This window comes from Rhinatrema bivittatum, chromosome 1 (genome assembly GCF_901001135.1).
Source record: "Rhinatrema bivittatum chromosome 1, aRhiBiv1.1, whole genome shotgun sequence".
In the NCBI taxonomy this organism is placed as follows: Eukaryota; Metazoa; Chordata; class Amphibia; order Gymnophiona; family Rhinatrematidae; genus Rhinatrema; species Rhinatrema bivittatum.
This window is the reverse complement of record NC_042615.1, coordinates 398,273,023-398,299,273: the sequence shown is the minus strand read 5'-3', so window position 1 is coordinate 398,299,273 and position 26,251 is coordinate 398,273,023. Positions and strand designations below refer to the sequence as shown.

At 44.0% G+C, this 26,251-nt stretch overlaps 1 protein-coding gene across 5 annotated transcripts in view; it reads right to left on the bottom strand.

The window, feature by feature from the left end:
* The window catches only part of HOOK3 (hook microtubule tethering protein 3), a 1,188,278-nt gene that overhangs the window by 1,024,763 nt on the left and 137,264 nt on the right, over window positions 1–26,251 (bottom strand). For all 5 annotated transcript variants that reach the window (XM_029601894.1, XM_029601878.1, XM_029601884.1 and 2 more), the window contains exon 3: window positions 1,034–1,106. In XM_029601894.1, coding sequence (XP_029457754.1) covers window positions 1,034–1,106 — 73 coding nt within the window. The remainder of the gene's footprint in view (window positions 1–1,033; window positions 1,107–26,251) is intronic.

Genomic DNA, 26,251 nt, shown 5'->3' with positions numbered 1-26,251 from the left:
GCCCAGAAATTTAAGATTGTTTCGGCGGGCCCTGTTCTCCAGGTCCTCTAGTTTATTTTCCACCATTTTAGAAGAGGTTTCCAACGCTGTAACACGTGCTGTGAGGGCCTGATGATCCTCAACAGCAGATATCCTGCCCTCCGCGATATCAATACGGCGTCCTATGTCCCCTAGGGACTCCTTCACAGCTAGGAAATTTTCAGCGATGCCCTCTAATTTGTGCTCCAGAGCTGCTACCACCGCCGCGGTCAGTCGCACCACGGCCATGTCATCGAGGCCTGTGCCCTTTGATGCACGGCGTCGGGCCATCTTAGGCTCTGCTCCCTGCGGTTGTTTTTTCCTTCCGTGGCAGCTTTGCGGTCATCTCCGGCTGACTAGATATCGTCAGGAGGCTGAGCTAGCTTTTAGCGGGCTAGGGGTCTTCCTATGTCCCTGAAAAGGTATGGGATCACTTGATTTTATCAGGTTTCGGAGATTCAGCACCCGGAGCCCTGAGGAGACGCGTCTCTCCGGGCTCACCGCATCACGTGACCTCTAGTAAATTCACTTTTAATAGTTCTTACCATTTTGCGTAAAACAGACGTCAGGCTCACCAGTCTATAGTCTACAGACTTCCGGGATCAATGAATGATGATGTATTGAGGTAGTTTCCCTTCTCCCCAATGTACGAGATACAGCTATTAGCGCAGACTGCATTGCTACAGATATCCCAGGAGGCAATACTAATCTGTTGTTTTTCAGCGCCAACAAAATCAAGAACAGGCTGGGCCTTAGTCTATATTGCCACAGATGTTCCCAATGCATCTGAGTGATGCAGCTAAAAAGCAATTACTTCTCACTTTCTTTATTCAAACAGTCCTCAAAGACTGCCAATTATTTCTGTCTAGAGATGACACTGACCCTGATATCTGGTAAAGCACATCCAAGTTTTATCTTGGCCTTCTCTGTCAGTCAGATTCAGAATCAGCAGGTAAAAAGAGGACAGCACTATAAAGTAAGCAGAGATAAATAAAAACCCTTGAGAAAATAATACCTTTAACCGCCAATTGTCTCCAACTTCTGTTTTGATTCTATTAAGCCAGTTTTCATCAAAGTATGCTGGATCTCTGCAAGAAAAAAATGTTTAAAAAAAGATTATAAATTGACAGTCTTCATTTCCAATTAAGCACAGATGAGCTGATGGTACACCTCCCTTTGATGGGAAGAGACTGTTGATTGTTACTCTGTTTTATTATGTAGGAAGTCATCTGGCACTATGTTTACACTAAGCATTCAAGTTATATACTTTCAATAGCAGATGACAGCATGAGAAATTATCCTCTTGCCAAAGGTAAACAATGAGTTAACTTTCTCTATAAAATTACAGAAAGCAGTTCTAAAATAAATATGGCTCAATCACTTCCAATCACAGTACTGTAATTAGAGCACTACAATTAAGTAGACAATTCTCATGCACTCAGAAATGACAGAGTCTTTCCTCATAGGGTAGCCATTCCATGCGCATTATTTTGATCACCTTTCTCTGCACTTTTTCCAGTGCAACTATATCTTTTCTGAGATGTAGCAACCAGAATTGAACAGTATTCAAGATGCGGTCTCACCATGGAGCAATACAGAGGCATTATGACATCCGTCGTTTTATTTGCCATTCCCTTCCTAAATTCCTAATATTGTTTGCTTTTTTTGATCGCCACAGCACACTGATACAACAATTTCAATGTATTATCCACTGATGCCTAGATCTCTTTCCTGGGTGGTAACATCTAAGGTAGAACCTGTGTAACTGCAGCAAAGGTTATTGTTCCCTATATGCATCACTTTGCACTTGTCCACGTTAAAATTTCATCTGCCATTTGGATGCCCAATCTTCTAGTTCCACAAGGTCCTCCTGCAATTTATCACAATCTGCTTAATATGTAACTACTCTGCATAATTTTGTGTCATCCACAAATTTAACAGTCTCACTCATCGCACCCCTTTCCAGATCATTTATAAATATATTAAAAAGCACTGGTCCAAATACAGATCCCTGAGGCACTCCATTGTTTACCTTTTTACACTGTGAAAACAAATCATTTAATCCTACTCTGTTTCCTGTCTTTTAACCAGTTTGCAATCCATAAAAGGACAACACTTCCTATCCCATGACATTTTAGTTTTCTTAGAAGCCTCTCACTTGTGACTTTGTTGAATGCCTTCTGGAAATCCAAACACACCACATCTATCTGTTCACCTTTGTCCACATGTTTATTCACCCCTTCAAAAAAAAAAATGTAGATTTGTGAGGCAAGACTTCCCTTGGATAAATTCATGCTGGCTGTGTCCCATTAAACCAGGTCTAAATGTTTTGTGATTTTATTCTTTGTAACAGTTTACACAATTTTTCCCGGCACTAAAGTCAGACTTACGGGTCTATAGTTCCCCGGATCACCCCTGGAGCTCTTTTTAAATATCAGGGTTACATTGGCCATCTTCAAATCTTCAGGTACAATGGATGATTTTAATGATAGTTTACAAATTAATTGAAATATTTATTTATTTAAAAAAACTTTTCTATACCATCGCGTAATCATTTATTTATTTTTTGTTTTTCTATACCGTCATTCATGATAAGATCATATCATGCCGGTTTACAAATAACAGGGGGTGCAGAAACAAAACTTTGTTCTTTTAACAAGTGAGTAGGAAGCAAAAGTTACAATAAAACAGGGTTGTATAACTGGGGTAGGAAGGAGATTCATGCACCATCACAACGGTTTACAGGGAGGCACATACATTCATAAGAACATAAGAACATAAGAAAATGCCATACTGGGTCAGACCAAGGGTCCATCAAGCCCAGCATCCTGTTTCCAACAGTGGCCAATCCAGGCCATAAGAACCTGGCAAGTACCCAAAAACTAAGTCTATTCCATGTAACCATTGCTAATGGCAGTGGCTATTCTCTAAGTGAACCTAATAGCAGGTAATGGACTTCTCCTCCAAGAACTTATCCAATCCTTTTTTAAACACAGCTATACTACCTGCACGAACCACATTCTCTGGCAACAAATTCCAGAGTTTAATTGTGCGTTGAGTAAAAAAGAACTTTCTCCGATTAGTTTTAAATGTGCCCCATGCTAACTTCATGGAGTGTCCCCTAGTCCTTCTACTATCTGAAAGAGTAAATAACCGATTCACATCTACCCGTTCTAGACCTCTCATGATTTTAAACACCTCTATCATATCCCCCCTCAGTCGTCTCTTCTCCAAGCTGAAAAGTCCTAATCTCTTTAGTCTTTCCTCATAGGGGAGTTGTTCCATTCCCCTTATCATTTTGGTAGCCCTTCTCTGTACCTTCTCCATCGCAATTATATCTTTTTTGAGATGCGGCGACCAGAATTGTACACAGTATTCAAGGTGCGGTCTCACCATGGAGCGATACAGAGGCATTATGACATTTTCCGTTTTATTCATCATTCCTTTTCTAATAATTCCCAACATTCTGTTTGCTTTTTTGACTGCCGCAGCACACTGAACCGACGATTTCAATGTGTTATCCACTATGACACCTAGATCTCTTTCTTGGGTTGTAGCACCTAATATGGAACCCAACATCGTGTAATTATAGCATGGGTTATTTTTCCCTATATGCATCACCTTGCACTTTTCCACATTAAATTTCATCTGCCATTTGGATGCCCAATTTTCCAGTCTCACAAGGTCTTCCTGCAATTTATCACAATCTGCTTGTGATTTAACTACTCTGCACAATTTTGTGTCATCTGCAAATTTGATTATCTCACTCGTCGTATTTCTTTCCAGATCATTTATAAATATATTGAACAGTAAGGGTCCCAATACAGATCCCTGAGGCACTCCACTGTCCACTCCCTTCCACTGAGAAAATTGCCCATTTAATCCTACTCTCTGTTTCCTGTCTTTTAGCCAGTTTGCAATCCACGAAAGGACATCGCCACCTATCCCATGACTTTTTACTTTTCCTAGAAGCCTCTCATGAGGAACTTTGTCAAACGCCTTCTGAAAATCCAAGTATACTATATCTACCGGTTCACCTTTATCCACATGTTTATTAACTCCTTCAAAAAAGTGAAGCAGATTTGTGAGGCAAGACTTGCCCTGGGTAAAGCCATGCTGACTTTGTTCCATTAAACCATGTCTTTCTATATGTTCTGTGATTTTGATGTTTAGAACACTTTCCACTATTTTTCCTGGCCGGGTAAAAATCTCTAACAAAGTGCCAATAACATTTCGGTTATTATGTTTTACTAATAAAATTAAATGATAGGTGACATGGATCTTGTCCATTTATATGGTTACAGGGGTAACCATACAATTATTGTACTTTATACTGATTATCTATATTCTTAGTAGTTAAGTTGGAGAAAATAATAAAATATGCAAAAATGCATCTGGTGACTTTGTGCTGTGTATTGAAGTTCATTTGCCTGTTCGTTTATATTTCTTATTCTCCACTCACTGTAAAATGCTTTTTTGAAAAGCCAAGTTTTTAAACTTTTTTTTTTTTTTTGAAGAGTTTTAAATCTCTCTGTAATCTTGTTTCGAGTGGCATTGTGTTCCATAGTATTGGACCGGCTAAAGATAATGCTCTCTCTCTTACTTGGGTCAATCTAGCTGTCTTGATTGAAGGGATGGTTAAAAGGGCTTTATTGGCTGATCTGAGATTTCTCTGGGGGACATGTAAGCGAAGTGCTATGTTTAACCAGTCTGCTTTTTCTTCGTTGATTAGTTTGTGAATCGTGCAGAGTGTTTTATATTGCACTGTCTATTGGTAGCCAGTGTAATTCGGCAAGTGTTTGGGTGATGTGATCTCTTTTGGTTTTACCAGTAAGTATTCTGGCAGCAGAGTTTTCTAGGATTTGTAGTGGTCTAATTGTTGAATATGGTAATCCCAGAAAAAGTGTGTTGGCGAATATGAGTGCCTGTAGGACTGTTCTAAAGTGTGCTTGTGTTAGCAAGGGTTTTAGCCTCCGGAGGATCATAAGTTTGGCGTAGCCTTCTTTAACTTTTAGTGATGTGTTGCCTAAGGCTGAGTTCCATGTCAATTATTACTCCTAGGTTTCGAGCTTTCTCGGCTAGCTCTACTTTCTGATCATTTTTAAGTTTGATGGGGTTTTGAATCAACAATGTTTTTTCGTTCAAGATGTATAATGTAGAGATTACTTACCTGATAATCTCGTTTTCCTTAGTGTATGCAGATGGACTCAAAATAAGTGGGTATAGTGTGCTCGTGCTAGCAGTTGGAGACGGATCTGACATCAGCACGGGTACATATAACCCCGCAGGAAGTGCAGCAATTCAGTAATCTTCCTTGCAAAAGCTTTATGGATATATGTGTAACTGACCGATCGATTAAATGAACAGGATTACCCTGACCGATTGATAGTAGCTGGAGACCGCCAGTGTTCTCAACCGGAAGGCGTCGACACCCGGCAGGGTGGATGCCCTATCATAAGAAAACATGGCTTACCGTGAGTCGGTGAATCCCCATGTACGCCGGCACCCGGGCGGGATGCTAAGTCCATCTGCATACACTAAGGAAAACGAGATTATCAGGTAAGTAATCTCTACATTTCCTAGCGTGTAGCAGATGGACTCAAAACAAGTGGGATGTACAAAAGCTACTCCCGGACTGGGTGGGAGGCTGCCCGAGGTCCGTTCAGGATTGCCCTCGCAAATGCCGTGTCCTCCCTGGCCTGGACGCCCAGACGGTAGAATCTGGAGAAGGTATGGAGGGAGGACCACGTCGCCGCTTTACATATTTCTGCAGGCGACAGCACCCTAGTTTCTGCCGAAGAGGCCGCTTGCGCCCTGGTAGAGTGAGCCTTGACCCGTAGAGGTGGTGGTTTTCCCGCTTCTACGTAGGCTGCCTTGATAACTTCTTTGATCCAGCGGGCGATGGTTGCCCGTGAGGCCGCTTCCCGTTGCTTCTTCCCGCTGTGAAGGATGAACTGGTGGTCCGTCTTTCATACTGCTTCTGACATTTCCAGGTATCTGGAAAGCAGCCTGCCGATGTCGAGATGGCGTAGTATTCGGCCTTCTTCTGACTTCTTCAAACCTTCTGTGGTAGGCAAGGATATGGTTTGGTTAAGGTGGAAGTGTGAGACTACTTTAGGCAAGAAGGAAGGAACCGTGCGAAGATGGATAGCCTCTGGGGTGATTCTGAGAAACGGATCACAGCAGGACAGCGCTTGTAGCTCTGAGATGCGGCGTGCTGAGTATACAGCCAGCAGGAACACCATCTTCAAGGTTAACAAATGGAGGGACAGGCCTCGAAGGGGTCTGAAGGCGGGTCCTGCTAGAAATTCCAAAACTAGGTTGAGGTTCCACAGGGGCACCGGCAACTTCAGAGGCGGGCGAACGTGTTTGACTCCTTTCAGGAAACGTGAAACATCTGGGTGAGTGGCGATGCTGTTGCCGTCACTCCGGGGACCGTAGCAGGATAGCGCTGCCACTTGAACCTTGATGGAATTGAGGGACAGACCCTTCTGAAGTCCATCTTGCAGGAAATAAAAAATGATAGGGATCTTAGCGGCATGTGGATTGGTGCCATGAGTTTCGCACCAGGCTTCAAAGACTCCAGATCCTTATATATGTCAGAGATGTGGAGAACTTGCGTGCTCGGAGGAGTGTATCTATTACTGGCCCCGAGTATCCTCTTTTCCTCAGTCTAGCCCTCTCAATGGCCAGACCGTAAGAGAGAATTGAGCTGGATCCTCGTGGAGGATGGGGCCTTGCCGCAGCAGGTCCCTGTGCGGAGGCAGGAGAAATGGATTCCCTGCCAGTAGTCTTCTCATGTCTGCATACCAGGGTCGTCTTGGCCAGTCCGGGGCCACTAGAAGAACTAGGCCTCTGTGCCGCTGAATCTTGTGTATAATGGCGCCCAGCAGGGGCCATGGAGGAAAGGCATATAGCAGGATTCCCTGAGGCCATGGCTGTACCAGGGCATCGACCCCCTGGGATAGACGATCCCGCCTGCGGCTGAAATATCTGGGTACTTGAGCATTGGACCTGTCTGCTAGTAGGTCCATGCCCGGCGTCCCCCACTGATACACAATCATCTGGAAAGCTGTGGGCGATAGCTGCCATTCCCCCGGACTTAGGCTTTCTCTGCTGAGGAAGTCTGCCGTGGTGTTGTCCTTCCCGGCGATGTGGACGGCGGAGATGTCCTGGAGATTTGCTTCCGCCCAAGTCATCAGGGGGGCTATTTCTAGGGATACCTGTCGGCTTCTGGTTCCGCCTTGTCAGTTGATGTAAGCCACTGTGCTGGCATTGTCCGACATCACTCTGACCGCTCTGTTTCGAAGTCTGTGGGCAAATCGCAGGCATGCTAACCTGACTGCCCATGCCTCTAGTCGGTTGATGTTCCACCCTGGCTCTTCTCTGTTCCACCGCCCTTGGGCGGTTAGTTCTTCGCAGTGTGCTCCCCAGCCGCTCAGGCTGGCATCTGTAGTGAGCAGGGTCCAGGTTTGAGAGGACATTTTTGACCCCCGGCTCATGTGGACGGGCTGCAGCCACCACTGTAACTGATGTCGTACTCTGGCCGGTAGAGGTAGATGCACGGTGTAGTTCTGTAATCGTGGGCTCCACCGAGATAGAAGGGCGCGTTGCAACAGTCTCATATGAGCCCGCGCCCATGGTACCACTTCCAGAGTGGAGGCCATTAGGCCGAGGACCTGTAAGTAATCCCAGGCTGTGGGCCGGGTGGTGCTCAGCAAAGTCTGCAAACGATGCCGGAGTTTTAGTTTCCTCTTGGAGGTCAGGCTGACTGTCTCCCTGGGTGTCGAATCGGACGCCGAGGTATTCCAGCGACTGCGAAGGCTGTAGGGAACTCTTGTTTGTATTGACTACCCATCCTAGGCTTTCCAGGAGAGATATAACTCTGTTGGTTGCCCGGCAGCTCTTCTCCGGTGACTTTGCCCTGATCAGCCAATCGTCTAGGTAGGGATGGACGAGAATTCCTTCCTTCCTGAGTGATGCCGCCACCACTACTATTACCTTGGTAAAGGTCCGTGGCGCGCTGGCTAACCCGAAGGGTAGAGCCCGGAACTGAAAGTGTTGTCCCAGGACTTTGAAGCGTAAGTAGCGCTGATGATCCCGATGGATTGGGATATGCAAGTAAGCTTCTGACAGATCCAGGGATGTGAGATACTCCCCTGGCTGTATGGCACTTCGGACTGACCGCAGAGTTTCCATGCGAAATCCTGGGACCCTTAAGTGCCGGTTGACCGACTTGAGGTCCAGGACGGGTCTGAAGGTGCCCCCCTTCTTGGGCACGATGAAATAAATGGAGTAATGACCAGAATTTATCTCCCATGCAGGCACTGGGATTATGGCTTTTAGGGACAGGAGCCTTCCCAGGGTAGCTTCCAGCGCCGCCCTCTTGAGGAGCGGACAAGGAGATTCCGCACACTTGTCCGGAGGGATGTGAAGGAAGTCCAGGTAATACCCTTCCCGGACAATGTCGAGGACCCACTGGTCCGAAGTAATCTCGACCCATCTGCGGTAGAATAGGGTTAGCCTGCCCCCTATGGCTTCGTCCCCCAGATGGGTCGGCTGATTCTCATTGTGAGGTGCGGCCGGGACCCGAACCTGAGCCGGTTCCTCGCTTGCTGTGCCTGGTCCGAAAGGACTGATTCCTGGTCTGAGAACGAGGTGCTTGGTAGCGAGTCCTGTAAGGGTTGAAGCGTTGAGAGCTTCTACCTCTGGATGGCCTAGGAAAAGGGCGCTGGTTCCTCCTTCACTTGTCTTCTGGTAGACAGGGCAATGGAGAGGCGCCCCATTTGTTAGCCAGTTTCTCGATGTCACTGCCGAACAGGAGGGATCCCTTAAAGGGCATTCTGGTAAGGCGCGTCTTGGAGGAGGAGTTTGCTGACCAATTTCGCAGCCAGAGCTGTCTCCTGGCTGCCACTGAGGATGACACTCCTTTGGCTGCCGTACGGACTAGATCGGAGGCAGCGTCAGTGAGGAACGAGAGTGCTGATTCCATTTCTTCTCCCGGGGTGTTGTTCCTGGCTTGTGATAAACAGGAACGCGTCACCACAGTGCAGCAGGTCGCAATTCGTAGGGACATGGCTGCCACCTCAAAGGCTTGTTTCAGAATGGCGTCCATGCGCCGTCATGTGCATCCTTGAGGGCCGCCCCTCCCTCCACCGGAATGGTGGTGCGCTTCACAATTGCGCAAACTATGGCGTCTACCTTAGGGCACGCCAGCAGCTCCTTGGTTGCCGGGTCCAGTGGGTACATGCCAGCCAAGGCCCGACCCCCTTTGAATGAGGCCTCCGGCGTATTCCACTCGAGATTGATTAGCTGCTGTGCTGCTTGTAGGAGGGGGAAGTGGTGGGCCGTTTGACGAAGGCCTTCCAGCAGGGGGTTCATCGTAGGTTCCCCCTGGAGTGCCGTGGCCCGGGATAGCCAGCTCCGACAGGCATTGAGAGACCAGGTCTGGGAGATCCTCCTTAAGAAAGAAGCATCTCATGGTTCGATACGGCTCTGTCCCCGAGGGAAGTTCTCCCTCCTCGGGGAGCTCTTCTTCTTCCACAGAGCAATCTGAATCCCCATAAGTGGGGCTTCCGGGTGGCGGGTGGCCGTGCCTAGGTCTTGAAGGTCCAGGGGCCGGATCATCTGGTACTTTTGGGACCGTTCGGGGATCAGACTGCATCTGGACAAAGGCGTGGATCCCCTTGAATAATTCCACCCATGAGAGCGAAGCAGGTTCTAGCCTTAGGGGCACCAGGTCTCTAGGGTTCCCTGGCTGCTCGGCGCAGCCCGCTAGGTCTGGGGTGTTCTCTGAAGAACTAGCCATTATGCTGGGCTGGGACTGGCCCTGGCCTGGAACTCCCAGGGCCTCCTCACATTGGGCACATAGGGAGTCTGCTTCCTCGCTCTGTGTGGCTCTGAGGTGGCATGCTGAGCAGAGGCCTAGAGCTCTTATGCCTGATTCTGGAGGTGCCGGCTCTGCGGACGCATGGGCTCTCATACGCTCCATCGCGTCTGTTATCTCTATGCGCTTTGTAATATTTATTTATTTATTTATTTATTATTTTTGTTATACCGAGTTTCATGACAGATGTCACATCAACCCGGTTTACAATTAACAATGTGTGTAAAGCATAGCGTAACGTATATTCCCAATAAACTGTGAAACTTTAAATACAGTGTATCAATACCGTGTGTGAGAAAGTTACAATAAAACAGGGAAAATTAACTTGGAGCTGGAATAGGGGGAAAATTGAACAATGCAATATATACATTTCTTCCAATTAATGAAATAGTATAGTAGAGTAAATAAATAAGCCTATGTGGATACATGTGATGGTACATAAATAAGAGACGGTAAAATAAGTGATCAAGGGAATAAATAAGACACAGTAGTGCCTGGAAAAATATGATAATAAAATGAAACAGTAGTGAGTAACCAAGAGAATAAATAAATAAGACACAGTAGTGCAAGGTAATGATATGATAATACTCAGCAGGTAAAGACGATAGTCCTCAGCAGGTAAAGATGAGTATAAGTTTATGGTAGGTGGATTCTTGATTAGATCCAGTTATTGTAACAAGTTTATGAAGATGAGTAAGGGTTTTATTCAAGGCTTGGAAATGCTTTTTTAAAAAGCCAAGTTTTAAGTCTTTTCTTAAATGTTAGAGCGCATGGCTCCTGTCTCAAATCAGGAGGGATGGAGTTCCACAACGCTGGACCAGCTGACGAGAAGGCTCTGAGACTCAAGGCTTTATGTTGGAAGGTTTTGGCTTTTGGAATTTGGAGTGACTCTTTGTAGTATTCCCTGATGGGTCTGGTGGAGGTGTATTTTTTGAATGGTATTTGTAGATCGAGATGCGTGTGTTGGTTAATGGTCTTGAATATGATGTTGATGGATTTGTACATGATTCTATAGTGGATTGGTAACCAATGGAGGTTTTTGAGGATAGGGGAGATATGGTCCATTTTCCTGGAATTTGTAAAGACTCTGGCTGCAGAGTTCTGAACCATTTGTAGGGGTTTGGTATAGGAAGCTGGGAGGCCTAGTAGCAATGAGTTGCAATAATCTAGTTTGGAAAAGATTATTGCTTGCAATATAGTTCTAAAGTCCTGAGCGTGAAAAAGTGGTTTAATTCTTTTCAGAATATGTAATTTGTAGAAGCAATCTTTGGTGGTTTGGTTAATGAATGTTTTAAGGTTGAGACGATTGTCTAAGATAGCTCCTAGATCTCTTACGTGGACTGTTTGCAGGAGTGCGGGTGGTTTTTGAAGTGTGTTATTGTTTTCCGGTGATATGAGCAAGAATTCTGTTTTTGAAGCATTGAGTATGAGGTTTAGGTTAGTGAGAAGAGGTTTAATTTGTAGAAGGCAACTGTCCCAGAATTCCATTGTTTTTGAAATTGTTTCTTTTAAGGGAATCACGATCTGTACGTCGTCAGCGAAAAGGAAGTGTTTCAGGTTCAATTTTGTAAGGAGTTGACATAGTGGTAACAGGTATAGATTAAAGAGCGTGGGAGAGAGTGATGAACCTTGCGGCACCCCTCTGTTAGAATGGTGGTATTGGGATTCTTTGTTGTGAATTTTGACTCTGTATCCTCTGTTTTCTAGGAATGTTTTGAACCAGTTTAGTGTAGCACCTGTCAATCCAATGTTCGCCAGTTGTTTTAGAAGAAGGGTGTGATTGACGGTGTCGAAGGCCGCCGAGAAGTCCAAGAGGATTAATAAAAATGTTTGGCCTTTATCAATTCCAGAAATGAGAAAGTCGGTGAGAGAGATTAGTAATGTTTCTGTGCTTGCAGCTTTGCGAAAACCGTATTGGTTTGGTGAAAGAATGCTGTGGTCCTCTAAGTAGTTGGATAGTTGGGTGTTTACCAATTTTTCTATGATTTTGCTATGAATGGGAGATTGGAAATAGGGCGGGAAGTTGTTGGGATCACATGCATTTAGATTTGGTTTTTTCAGCAGTGGCTTGATTGAAGCTGTTTTTAGGTCATCTGGGTAGATACCATGAGATAGGGAGCAGTTTATGATGTCTGCCAGTGTTTTTGCTATAGTGTCAGGGATGAGAAGAAGCATTTTGGAGGGGATTTGATCAAATGGGTGTGATGATGGCTTCATTCTCTTTAGCACTGAATGTATCTCTGTGATTGTGATGGGTTCGAAAGCGTTAAGCTGGCTGTCTTTGTTTTGGGGGAGATATGTGTTATCTGGATCAGTGTTATTTGTAGTCAGCTGGTTAAGGAGATCAGATATTTTTTTGTTGAAATGAAGAGCCAGTTCATCAGCCTTTGTCTGGGCTAGCTCGGGTGGGATATCTGGCACGATGGGTTTAGTGAGGCTGGAAACGAAGGCAAAAAGAGCTTTTGAGTCAAAGATTAGATGATGAACCTTCCGGGCGTAATAGTCTCTTTTGGTTTTCAGTGTGATACTTTTGTATAGATGGAGTGTACGTTGTAGTCCGAGAGTGAGGCCTGTGAGGGGGGCTTTACGCCATTTTCTTTCTTTCTGCCGAAGAAGTTGTTTGAGCTTTCGCAGGTCGTCATTAAACCAGGGTTGTCTTTTGGATGCATTAGAAGACCTTATTTTGGTTGTCAATGGGCAGAGAGTGTTTGCTATAGATTTTGTTATTTTGGACCAGGATTGGATGGCAGAGTTGGGCGTTGAAACATCGATGAGTTGTAGATCTGAAGTAAGAAGTTTGCTGAGGTTTTCCGAGGTGCAAGTTTTTCTGTATGGGAAAGCGGGTCTTGTGTTGAGATTGGAGTCTGATCTTGGTAGAGAGAAGCTGGTGGAGATTAGCGAATGATCAGACCATGGGACTTTTTTGCAATTTGGTTGTGTTGTGAGAGAAATACCGGAGTTTGTAAAGAAGAGATCGAGCGTGTGGCCTGCTTTGTGAGTGGGTTTGTTGATATGTTGTTGGAAGCCCATCGCTGACATTGCGGTGAGGAAAGCTTCACAGTTAGTTGAAAGAGGGACTTTGTCAACATGTAAGTTTGAAGTTCGCCCAGGATTATCGCAGGTGAGTCAAGATTGAGATGTAAAGTTATGGTTTCAATAATAGGTGAGGCGTCTGACTCTAATAATCCTGGAGGGGCATATACTAGAAAGATTTGGAGATGTTCAGATTTGAACAAACCTAGTTCAAGTTTAGTAGCTGTACTGATGCGCGAAGATGTGCGCCTATCAGCGTGCGCCTAGCAACGGGCGCCTAGCAATGTGCGCTTAGCAACGTGCGCCTATCGACGTGCGCTTAGCAGCGTGCGCCTATCAACAATGTGCGCCCAATTATCTTCGGGCGCCTAACTTACGCGCCCGGCGCCTGTGCGCTGAGTCTGAGCGCTAGGGCGAGGCGGCGAACCGGGGCAGACGGTGACGGCGAGCAGGCAGGCAAAATGGCGACCTCCTAGGCGGGCTGCTATGCAGGCAGACCCCGCTAATTCCTCGCTTCCTCGAGACCAGTAAAGTAAAGATGTACGCCTTACCTGATCTTCATGCGCTTCTCCGGCTGCGACCCGGGCGGTCTCTCCGGCTGCAGGGGGAGAGGGTGATTACCGTCACCCGCCCGCGCTCGAGGAAGTGCACCCGCTGCCTCTAGGCCGCCGCCCGAACACTCGTCTCGCTCGGGGGCCAAGTCCTCACCGCGAACAGATCGGGACCGAGGCGCCTCTATGCCGCGCCCGAGCCCTTCTCACTCGGGGGCTAGATCCCTGCCGCGAATCGGCCACCGGACCGAGGCTCTTACCTCCGAGGGACCACGGAAATCACCTCGGGAAACTCAACTGGGGGAGGGACCCGATGGTATCACCGCAGGAGTGCGGGGCTCGTCTTCAGGTAGGACTTCTATGAATTTAGTCGTTAGAATTTGGAAAAACGCTCAGCGAGCGTGAGGTAGCTCCAAACTGCTTTGGAGACAGAAATTACTGAGCGCCTGCACTTCCTGCAGGGGTATATGTACCACGTGCTGACGTCAGATCCGTCTCCAACTGCTAGCACGAGCACACTATACCCATTTGTAATGAGTCCATCTGCTACACTCTAGGAAATAATGTGTTTTTACAGATTTCTCATAAGGTAAAAAGCCTGGGCATCTAGATAGATTCCAAACTGTTTTCATGATCAAATTAAGGCAACCTTTAGAGCTGGCTTTAAGCTACGTTTACTTCGCGGCTTAAAACCATTGCTGAATGCCAGTGACTTTCGCTCAGTCATCCAGGCCTTGATTATTTTAACATGGTTTATTTGGTTCTCCTTGCTGTGGCTTGAAACCTCTTCAGCTCCTACAAAATGCAGCTGCTAGGCTGATCTTAGGCTCATGCATGCATGAGCACATTTCACCAGTTCTCACTGATTTGCACTGGCTTCCTTTCAAGTGGAAAGTAAAATATAAAGTTTCTGTGATGGTTCATCACTTATTCCAACTTAATTCCTTCCCATGGGTTAATGCTTTGTTGAAAGTTTATATTTCTACATGTAATTTAAGATCTCAAAACAGAGGGTTGCTCAAGCTTCCATCTCAAACCGGCATGGCTTCATGAGACAAGGTAGAGAACCTTCTCAATTGCTGCTCCACAGTTCTGGAATTCCTTACCTGCAGAGTTTAGGCTTGAGACAAATACTAAGACCTTTAGAACAGGACTTAAGACTTATTTAAGTTGGCGCTCTCAATGAAAAATTCTTGAGCTGGTATGAACAGTTTTAATGTATGTTTCTTTATTTTTGTTATATTTTTTAATGTTTTAATTATGTACATCGCCTAGAGTCTTGCACATTTGGCGATTAACAAATTTTTAATAAACTGAAAACTTTTCTGCCTTTACCCCTCTACCCCACTCCCCGCCATCCCCTTCCCTTTCCTTCCATCCCCAGGCATCATCACCTCCTTCCCTCTCCTATCACCTCTTCCTCACTGCCCCTTGCATCACCACTTTCCCCCTTCACCCCTCTCCCTCACCTCCTGGCATCACCACATTCTCTCTCCACCTCCTCCTCCATGGAATCACCACCACCTTCTTTTTCCTTCCACCCCTCTCCCCTTCTCTCCCAACTCCTGGCATCATCACTTTCCCTCTCTCTCCCTCCATCCCTCTCACCCTCTCCAGGCATCATCACCATTTTCCACCACCTCTTCCCCCTCTCCCCCACCTATTCACATCATAACGGTCCCTTTCCCTTCACCCATTATCCTCACCTATCTCCCCTCCACCTGGCATCATCTCCATCCCTCTACCTCCACCCCTTCTTCACACCATGGTATCAACACCCCTATGCCTCCACCCCCTTCTCTCTCCAACCCTGTCCTTCACCCCTGGCATCATTAACTTCCCTCTCTCCAAACCCCCCCCCCCTCCCAGCATGCCAATCACCTTCTCTTTCCCTCCACCTCCTGGAACCACCTGCCTTCTTCCCTCACTTCCTTGCATCATCTTCCCTCTCCCCACCTCCTGGCAACTACTTCCTTTCTCTCTCTCCCATACCTGGTGGTATATTCAGTTGTCTCTTTCCCCACCCCACCCCCAATCCCTGAATAGATGTTTGGAAGCAGGCTTACCCAGTGTTGCTTCTTCACCTTTGCCAGCTTCCCTCTGCAATCTGAACTGCAGGGTCAAGTTTCACAAGCCTACAGAGCCCCATGCAGTTTCTACGGCAGAAAGCCAGCAGAGGGGAAGCAAAAGACAGCAGCAAAAGATTGGATCATATTACACCTCTGCTGATGGATTTACATTGATTACCTATTAGTGAACATATCAAGTACAAAGTCGCAGTTATTACCTAAAAATTGATTTCTGACTGTCACTGCAAGGTGCAATGCATTATTACATCTATATTGCCCCACTCAACTGCATTCCTCGCAAAGAGGCCTCCTTGACATACCTTCATCATCCCATGTCAAGCTGTGTAGTACAAGGGACTGCACTTTATCTGTTGCTGCCCCTATTTTGTGGAACACTTTTCCAGAGGAACTGCACCTAGCAGACAGTTTACAAACTTTCAAATCACTATTAAAAACATGATAGTTTAAGTAGACCTTTCATAAATTTATGGCATTATTGCAAGCATTTCTGTTCTGGCCACTGTCTGGCCATGTCCAAATATATTGTCAATAGATGTAGTACATTATGTATAATCAGCATTTTTATATACGTTTTTATATTGTACATTGCCTAGGTTTTTTTCAGGCGATTAATCAATTTGAATAAAAGATAAAAAAAAGCAGCTGTCAATAAGCGCTGCTCTCTGATGCCCCTTGCTAAGGACATCCTGCAAGCACAGAGGGAAAGGCAAAATAAAGACTGCAGCCGTGGTACACCTGCACTTCAGCCACGGCACAGTAGTATGCCACAGCACACCGGTTGGGAAACGCTGGTATAGGGACAGTTAGGCTTCATATCACAGCCATCTATACTTCCTTAAAGAAATGTTTTTAGTTCCTTCTTGAACTCTTGATTCTTTTATGCTGCGCAGCGGGATGGGCAAAGGGTTCCACAAAGTGGGCCCAATTATGAAAAAAGTCCTTTCACAAGTGACAGTTTAGCAACACAGGGGGAAGGAATATTTAGAAGATTTTGATAAGACGACCTAAGGGTTCTAAGTAGGGATATAGAAATGTAGAGTTGAACTAATCCAGGAAGAAGAAACATTAAGAAAGTTGTATATCAGTATGACAAGTTTATATTGTAAGTGCCACTGTATCAGCAACCAGTAAAGTAAGTGTAAAAAGGAGAGATATCATCATGAATATTAATGCCAGTAAGTAAATGAGCAGTTACATTCTGAATGATTTGGAGTTGAGTGTATTCTGCGGAAGGCCTGAATATAGAGAACTGCAGTAGTCTAGGCCTGGGAATATCAATGATTGGAGCACAGTCCTAAAGTCAGTGGAATCCAGCAATGGCTTAAGATGGAGGAGTTTGAGCTTAACCACGGAGAACTGAACTATCATTTTTTACATGTGGCTGCAATTATAACTTGGGCTCAAGAATGACACCCAGAATACATACCTTCAGTGAAATTTGTAAAACCAGATTATCAAAGTGAAATGCTGATGGAATTTGATATAGGGAAGGGATGACCTAAAATTATTTTTGTTTTTGAGATGCAAGGATAGTTTATTATAACAGAACCAATTTCTGAAGATAGGCAGAGTGAAGCAAATCGAGAAGATGCAGACCAGATTTTAGTGGGAAGTACAACTGAATATCATCTGTGTATAGTCTGTATGACCAGCCTAGTAGGGTAAGTAAACAGAATCGTGGTGAAAGGTAAAAATTGAACAAGCCACTGATAGAACTGATACCCAAGGCTATTCTGTTTGAGCAACAGAAAATCTTCATGGAAACCAGGGTGTTCTCGGGAGGTCTGTTTGGGGTGAGTGAGGAGGGACAAGGCCATTGATGGTTACTGCAAATTCATCATTCCATTACAAGACTAGAAATTCAATTGGTTCCAACATGGATAGGATTTTAAGTAGACTGAAGAGCTTACTTATACTTTGACATGGGACACACTTCTAGAGGGAGGTTTGAGTTCAGGAACACGATGCGAGAGATTTTAAGATTCAAACTGAAGCTTAAACTAAGTACTGGTCAGACTAGGAGATAGTGTCCACTATTACTAAGTTAAGCTGTAAGCTATTGTTGTGGTAGTGGAATATCAAAACAAGAGGGTGTCCTCCCTAATGAGTGGGAACTTTGATTAGCTGGGTGAGGCAGAGACTCTCCATCTTGCATTGGAACTTGATGGTTTTTCCTGTAGGTGGAACCTCTGCATGGTAGCTGAAGTCTCCTAGTATGAAGTGCTTGTGAGAGGTCACATACTAGTTTGGAGAGTTTGAGAAAGAAGTCATGATGGTTATCTGATGGGCGGTAAATTAGAGCAAGTTTGGGTCTCTCATCGCCTTACTTTCAGTTCAAGCAGTCAGATTTATTTATTTGGTTGTAGCTAGCTCAATGGCCAGAGAGTGATGAAAAGTGATAGCAATGGCTGTGGGGGGATATGATAGAGGTCTTTAAGATCATGAGAGGTCTTGAATGAGTAGATGTGAATTGGTTATTTACACTTTCGGATAATAGAAGGACTAGGGGCATTCCATGAAGTTAGCAAGTAGCACATTTAAGACTAATCAGAGAAAATTCTTTTTCACTCAACGCACAATTAAGCTCTGGAATTTGTTGCCAGAGGATGTGGTTAGTGCATTTAGTGTAGCTGGGTTCAAAAAAGGTTTGGATAAGTTCTTGGAGGAGAAGTCCATTAACTGCTATTAATCAAGTTTACTTAGGGAATAGCCACTGCTATTAATTGCATCAGTAGCATGGGATCTTCTTGGTGTTTGGGTAATTGCCAGGTTCTTGTGGCCTGGTTTGGCTTCTGTTGGAAACAGGATGCTGGGCTTGATGGACCCTTGGTCTGACCCAGCATGGCAATTTCTTATGTTCTTAACTCCCCCACCATTGTCCATGGGCCAGGGTGTATGATTTCCTTAGTAACCTGAGGACAGAGCCGAGACACAGGATATGGAATCTGAAATTCTTCAGTTAGGTCCAAGATGAGGAGCATTTGTTGCTGGCGGATCATGCATTGAGCTGGCTGAGTTGAAAGGAGGAAGCGAGACTACATTGAGTCGGGAAAATTCATGGGCTACAAACTGATAGAAAGGTGGCATCTTGAGCAAATCAGTTTTGGTGGGTTGGGTTTCCTCCTACCCAAACTACCTCTATAGAAAAAGTGACTTAAAATATTTGTTTGGTGAAGAAATCCTTCTACCTCTCTGTGGGCTATTTCACAGTTAGAACATTTTAAGAAGCTTCTCTTTGGTTAAAAGCTATAACACCTTCATGGTTTTCCTTTGAGAGTTGTCTTGCAGTTATCAAATTCAGATGGTTTCTGACAAATTTATTTAATCATATTCAGAACATTAGAATAGTTTCCTTAGTTAGAATTTCAAATGGTTTCCTGGATGACAGTTTTATAGTGTATGCAGCATTAGAATGATTATTTCTCTAGGAGTTGTAACAGACCATTCAAATGTTTTCCATAGACTGGAAGTTGCCTCACATTTAGAACATTTAAATGATTACTTACTGTTAGATGGTTGAGTGCATTCTGGGCTGGAAACTATGATTGCTGGCCTTTGTAAAGTTGTGTCTAAAGCTACAAACGAAGGAGCATAGAAAGAGGTATGCCCAAGGACCCACTTGCTACTGCTGTTTGTAAAGGTGCCTTCTAGGTGGGTGACCAGGCAGGGAAAAGCCAGCTTTGGATACCAGCTGTAGTGGGCTTCCAGTGGCTGATTGTTGTAAAAGGAAGTGCGGAAGAGGATCACCTCAGGAGCTTCTATATGGTTAGTAAATTCACTTTTTTTTTTAATCTTTCTTTATTAAAGTTTTCAAGTTTAAACAACTTAACAGGTCACACTAAACAGGAATCATAGAAATCAAGTATCCCCAAGACCCCCCCCCCCCATTCCCCACCTTCCCTTGCAGCAGGAGAAGCACAGACAGTTCCCTCCATTCTAAAGGTCCTGTGGGGTTCTGACTGACTCTTGGTATTGATGTTTGGTTATCTTTTGAAGAATGTCTCTCTTGGAAACTGGGAGTGACCACCAGAACATATTCCAAATGGAGAAACACACAGTCCGTTTTGCTGGCAGCTGAGTGTGCGCCGTCATGAGTTCATGCTGACATAATGTTTCAAGTTTGGCATGCCAGTGGGCTCTCGTTGGCCTCGCTTTTGTAATCCACATGGACAAAATAGCTTGAACAGCTGTGAGCAAGGCCTTGTGCAAAAACTGTTGGTCATAATCTGACAGCATTGGTAGAGTATCAATAGGCATGTGTAACAGACATAGTTTAAGATCCCTGGGTATCTGGATGCTCAAAATCTCTCCCAACCTTCCCAATACCTCCTCCCAAAACAACCCCAGCTGGTCACATTCCCACAAGCTATGTAAATATGTACCACTGTGGGTCAGACACTTAAGGCACAGGTCGGAGTCAGATAGCTTAGCAACATATCTTTGGGTTTGGGATATGTACATGTAGTGCAAGATTTTAAACCCCATTTCTCGGAGGACCACATTTTCTGAAACTTTATAACAACCTTCCAAAAGTATGACAATGTTCGACAGGGATATGTATATGTCAGCATGTATTATCCATTTGTTCTGTATAGACAGCAATGCAGAGGGGACATGCAAGCCCTTTAAGGCTCTAGAGAACGCAGCGCAGGAATAGTTCTTCTTATAACCTGGGTTTATAATATTGTCTAACTTGTCCCACTGGGCCCTATTAAATTGGAGCCCAAATGCCCGGGAGACATAATGCCTAACCTGCAGGCAGGCAAAGAAATTGTTTTTGTTTATCCCATATAATTCTTGGAGTTCCGTAAAACTCCAGAGGAATCCTGTCTGTGGGGCGAATAGCTGGTGTACAGTTTTCAGGCCCTTAACACCCCAAGACTGGAACAACGAACCCAAAAAATCAGGTTTAAACTGGGGGTTTCCGCTCAACAGGATATAAGGAGTCAAACATGTCCCCAAGTATAACTTAATGAAGCATAAAAATCGCCAAGCCTTCCTTCCTGAGGTTAGAATCATGCTCCTTTTACATTGGACCGGTATCAGCGAGCCCGGAAGTTGTATAAGGGACGTAGGGCTATACGGGCTACACCATTCCAACAGAAACTCATTTGGGGTATATTTCCCCGTCTCATTCAGCCACTCTCTGATGTGACATAACAGGCATGCTAAATTATATTCTCTCCAGCTCGGGCACGCCAGCCCCCCTTGAGATCTATCTAGCCTTAACGTGTCCAATGAAAGTCAAGCTCTACGTCCCCGCCATAGGAACTTACGCACCATCTTATTTATGCTGGCTATATCCCCCGAGGTTAACCAAAGTGGAATTTGTTGTAGGATGTAAAGCCATCGTGGTAGTTCAAGCATTTTTAACATAGCTACTTTCCCTGTCAAGGACAACGGCAAGTTCTCCCACAATTTTAAATTGTTGGCCATATTAGTCAGCAACAGCCTTATCTTTACTTCATATAGTTTAGCAGGTTCTCTGGAAAGGAAAATGCCCAAGTACCTCATGGTCGGGTTAACCCACTTTAATGGGAATTCCCCCTTTCAGTCTGACTTCACCGATACACTCAGTTCCATGGCCTCCGATTTCTCAACATTTATCTTCAGTCCCGCAAAAGACCCAAACAATCTCTGGTGTTGTAAGACCCATTCTAAGGACCTCTGGGGGGGGAGTCAGGAAAACCAAAACATCATCCGCAAAAGCAGATAACTTAAATTCCTGCCCTCCCCACCGAAAGCCCTATATCTGTGTATCAGCTTCTATTGATAATATATATAGTAATGGGGACAGTGTGCAACCTTGCCTTGTTCCCCTTTGTAAACGAAAATCAGCTGAGACTTGACCATTAGCCAATATCGCTGACCTGGGATCGTGATATAACATCCCTATACTGCGCATGATCTCTCCCTGAAATCCATATCTGTTGAGAGAGATCACAGAGGCCAGCTGCAGCTACGAGCTGCGGGAGTTACCACAGAGACTTTTGCTCCGAACTTTTGTTCTCACCCTCGGAAGCCCACGTTTCATCTCGCTGACCTGTTCCCCTCTCAGCTGCTGATTGATTACCTCATCTAAGGGCGCTGAGAGGGCCATAAGGCAGCACAGCACTTCCGGCTTGCCCCTTTGTGCGCCCCTTCGTGCGACCAGTTAATATATTCTAATATAAAAACACTAACTGTATTATGTGTATCTCTTTTGTCTCCGAAGGCACCATCCCAGTCTGCTTATACAACAGCAGATACAGCTGGAAAAATACAAGAAGGAGGCACCATCCCGGCAGAATAACAAGAAATCAGAGTAGGAACGGTCTAATCAAAATTTCTTGCAGCAATATGGCGTCAGTTACTGTTTATTTTTCTCATTAATTTTGTTTAATGCTCAGTCACTTACAAAAAAATCAGTTATTGTCTCAGATCTGTTATAAGATGAGGCTCCTGACTTTATAGCTATCACAGAGACCTGGCTAAAACAAACAGACTCAGTCATACTAAATCAACTCGCAAATGAGGAATATGAGACTTTTTCGGTTCCCAGACAGAGAGGGGGAGGGATATTACTGATTGCTAAAAAAAAAACTTAAAGATGAATTTGTTGCTCACTGAAATAGTTCCAAACCATGAAATTACACTTTTTGAAAGTAGTGATATGCAAATTTGTTTAGTTTATTGCCCGCCGGGGTTGTTGGAATTGAATGTTTCTCCAATCATTGAATTCTTAATGCATGTGAAACCAGATAAGCCCTCAATAATTTTAGGCGACTTTAACTTATACATAGATAAGGTTCCATTATCCATCACCTGTAAAACTCTTACTGAAGCCCTCGCATTAGGTTACTGCCTACTGAGTAAAGATCCTACCCATAGATACGGGCATGCACTAGATTTAATTTTTAATAATGGATTAGTTCAGCCTGAGGCATCACCAAATATTACCCCAGTTCCATGGTCAGATCACTGTGTCATCCGGTCTAGTTTCAAATGCTCTGTCGAGTCTGATAATAAATCTAGGGAAACCGAGAAATTCAAATGGCGTCCTGCATATAATTTAGAAGAATTACGCAAGGAGCTTACTATAAAATTAGAAAATATCGATCAATCCTCAGCTAACTTGGCAGTTGACTCTTGGCAAACTATCACGGAGGAAATTGCAAATAGAATTAATCCAGTTCGTACAAAAACCTTTATTAGAAAAAGGAAGGGTAATCCCTGGTATAATGAACAAATAAGAGATATGAGAAAATCACTGAGAAAAAAAGAAAAGAGGTGGAGAAAATCTAGAACGACAGAAGCACTTGCTGACTATCGTCTAGGGTTAGCAAATTACAAAAAATTAATAGACTCAACAAAAAAAAAAAAAAAGATTACTTTGGGACAAAGATCCATAAATATTCTAATAATTAAGGAATTATTTAATATTGTCTCCAAATTAACTAAAGATTCCAGACAGATATGAACTTAGAGGAAAGTCGTTGTAATGAGTTGGCATGTTTCTTTAAAAATAAAATTGAGAAGCTGCTCACTAATTTTGACAACATCTCACAGCAGACTATAACTCTTGATACTAAAGATTGCATTAAGTGGGAAAACTGAAGAAATTTCTGAAATAGAAATCGAATCTCATAAAATCCATTAATCCTGCAAGTCATCCTCTTGATACTATAAGTATATCTGATTTAAAATTAATCCCAGAAGTGATAGTTCCAGCTCTTACAAGGCTAATTAATATAAGCCTGACGGAGGGTACACTTCCCTCAAATTTGAAATGGGCTATAGTGCGTCCCATTCTTAAAAAAAGAATCTGGATTCGACAATTTTGAATAATTATCGGCCGGTATCCAATCTGTCTTTTTTGGCCAAATTAATTGAAAAAACAGTTTTGAAACAATTAAATTATCTGGATTTGAATGATATTTTATACCCCTCCCTTGAATAATTCCACCCAGGAGAGCGAAGCAGGATCTGGCCTTAGGGGCACCAGGTCTCTCGGGTTCCCTGGCTGCTCACCGCTGCCTGCTAGGTCCGGGGTGTTCCCTGAGGAACCGGCAAGTACGCTGGGCTACGACCGGCCCTGGAACTCCCAGGGCCTCTTCACATTGGGCACATAGGGAGTCTGCTTCCTCACTCTGTGTGGCTCTGAGGTTGCATGCAGAGCAGAGGCTTATGCCTGATTCTGGAGGTGCTGGCTCCGCTGACGCATGGGCTCTCTTACGCTCCATCTCGTCTGTTAACTCAGCTGGAGTCTGTGCTTTGTAATATGCGCGAAAGATGTGCGCCTACCAATATGCGCGTATCACCGTGCGCCTATGGACGTGCGCCTAACAACGTGCGCCTATCAAAAACAGTTTAATTTTGTCTGAAATTGTAGTTTTTATCTGTACTTGAAAAAATCTATTTAGGTAAGACCTGAACCATTCAATTGTCTTGTTTTGTAGTCCTAGCTCTTCTAGTCTTTTGAGTAGTATGGTATGATTAACTGTGTCGAATGCTGCTGACAAATCTAATAGTATCATAATGTAGTGTTTTCCACTATCAAATCCTCTTAGTACATTATCTGTTAGAGAAATTAGCAATGTCTCGGTACTATAATGTTTCCTGAAACCATGTTGTGAGAGATAAAGTATGTTATTGTTGTCTAGATGTTCCACTAGTTGTTTTTGTACCATTTTTTCTATTAATTTCGCAAGTAGGGGTAGGTTTGGGACCGGTCTGTAATTACTTAATATATTAGGGTCGCTGTTTTTTTCTTTAATATTGGTTTGATTATTGCCCCTTTAAGTATATTTGGCATTGTTCCTTCGTTAAGAGATAGATTTATAATTGAGACTAGTGTATGGGAAGCTATGTCAGCTAGTTTTTTTATTTCCATGTTAGGAATGGTGTCGATTCTATGTGGGGCAGGCTTTAAATTTTTTTAGCATTGATTCAACTTCGATATACGACACTTCGTCAAATGTGGACCATTGTGTTACATCTTTTGTGCATCTTAATTGCTTGTTTTGTTGAGTTCGGGATTTTAGTTTTTAAGTTTGTGATTTTGTCTATGAAATAGGTCTGAAGTTTCATTTTTTAGTTCTTTCAGAGCCCTGGCGTGTATACCATCCAGTACAGGTAATTTACCACTCTTCAGTTTGACAATCTAGTCTATAACATCTTCCAGGTTCACCTTTAGCAACCAATTACAGTCACAGAGAAAAGATTCTTCCTACCAGTATACAGTAAACACTAGGAGGCTGATATTCAGTACCATTTAGCCAGATAAGTTCAGACTTGATCAGCTAAATGGTGTCATCTCAATATCAGCCACTTCCAGCAGCTGGCTATAAAGTTATCTGGATATGAGAAGCAGAACGGGGCATTCTGGAACAGAACTACTTATCTGACTAAGTTAGCCATATAAGTTAGACCTTCTGTTCAGCTGGATTAAAGTTAACAGGATAAACTTATTCGGCTAACTATCAGATAATAAAGTCTATTCAGCCTCATGCCTACACCACTGAATATTTTGGCCAAGTTAGCTGAATAAGTTTTACTTGGCTAACTTGCTCAGATAGCAGCTGAATATGAACCCTCTAGCAGAATTACCAGTTCTACAAACAGATGTGCAAGAGCATGTGAATAAGTTGGTTAGAAAATATTACACCATATGTCCAAGAGGGAAGCTCCTATCAGCAATTCACACATCTTGGGCTATGTTGTAAAGGCATGTAATAAGATGATTAGGAAAGAAAATTGGGACAACTAGCTTGGCAACCAGTTCAAAAAAAAAATTGTGCTTAGGCAAGAGATCCCACTACCACCACCAAATGTGCTAACTCAGGGTGGTCGTGGCTGGGGAAACAGCCAGTAGGATAAAGGAGGCACACACTGGCTGTTAACTTATATAATGTTTATTTACAGAGCAAAATCAAAAACAGAAAAACTGCTCACCTTGCAGTGCTGAAAAAGTCAAATGTAACTGGTCTTGGCATACTCCTGCCTGCTCCCCCCAGGGCCTGCCTAACCTTTCTGGGCCCTGCCTTCTTCTGCTAGACTGAAGGAACCCCTTCCTGGGCCCAGAATCCCTTATGGGCTGATCCTTAAGGAGGACTGGGCTAGAAAGCTGTGGTCAGTCCCTTAAAGTAGACCGAGGGAGTTTCCTGTACACTCCCCCTTCACACCATTGACTGCCAGGCAACTTGAAAATCCACATCTTGAATTTGCTTTACCACCTGTTTTCTCATTAATCCTTGGTGCTGATTTCTTCTATGTTCTAAATTAAATATGATTAATTGGTAATCTAACCATAACACCTTATTTATTAATAAATTGGACACCTTATGAGCGCACTGTATAGGACAGATCAATAAATTTAAAATATGCACACTTATCAGCTGTTTATCCTGAATAGCTGCTAACATTTAAAAAAATCAGTAGCTCTCAAAGAAGAAGCATCACCGATATACATATTTAGGTTCTCTAGATCAGTGGTTCTCAACCTTTTTCCCATCATGACACACCGGACAGGCCACGCTCAGATGTGTGACACACTGCTCATTACAATTCAAGGCGAAAATAAAAAGTAAAGGTACGGTAATTATTTTTGTTTAAAATGACACAAGGAAAAGATACATATTCTGTCTCAACAGAAATTGCATAAATAGCAAAAATCCCACACCAAAACAGCACCA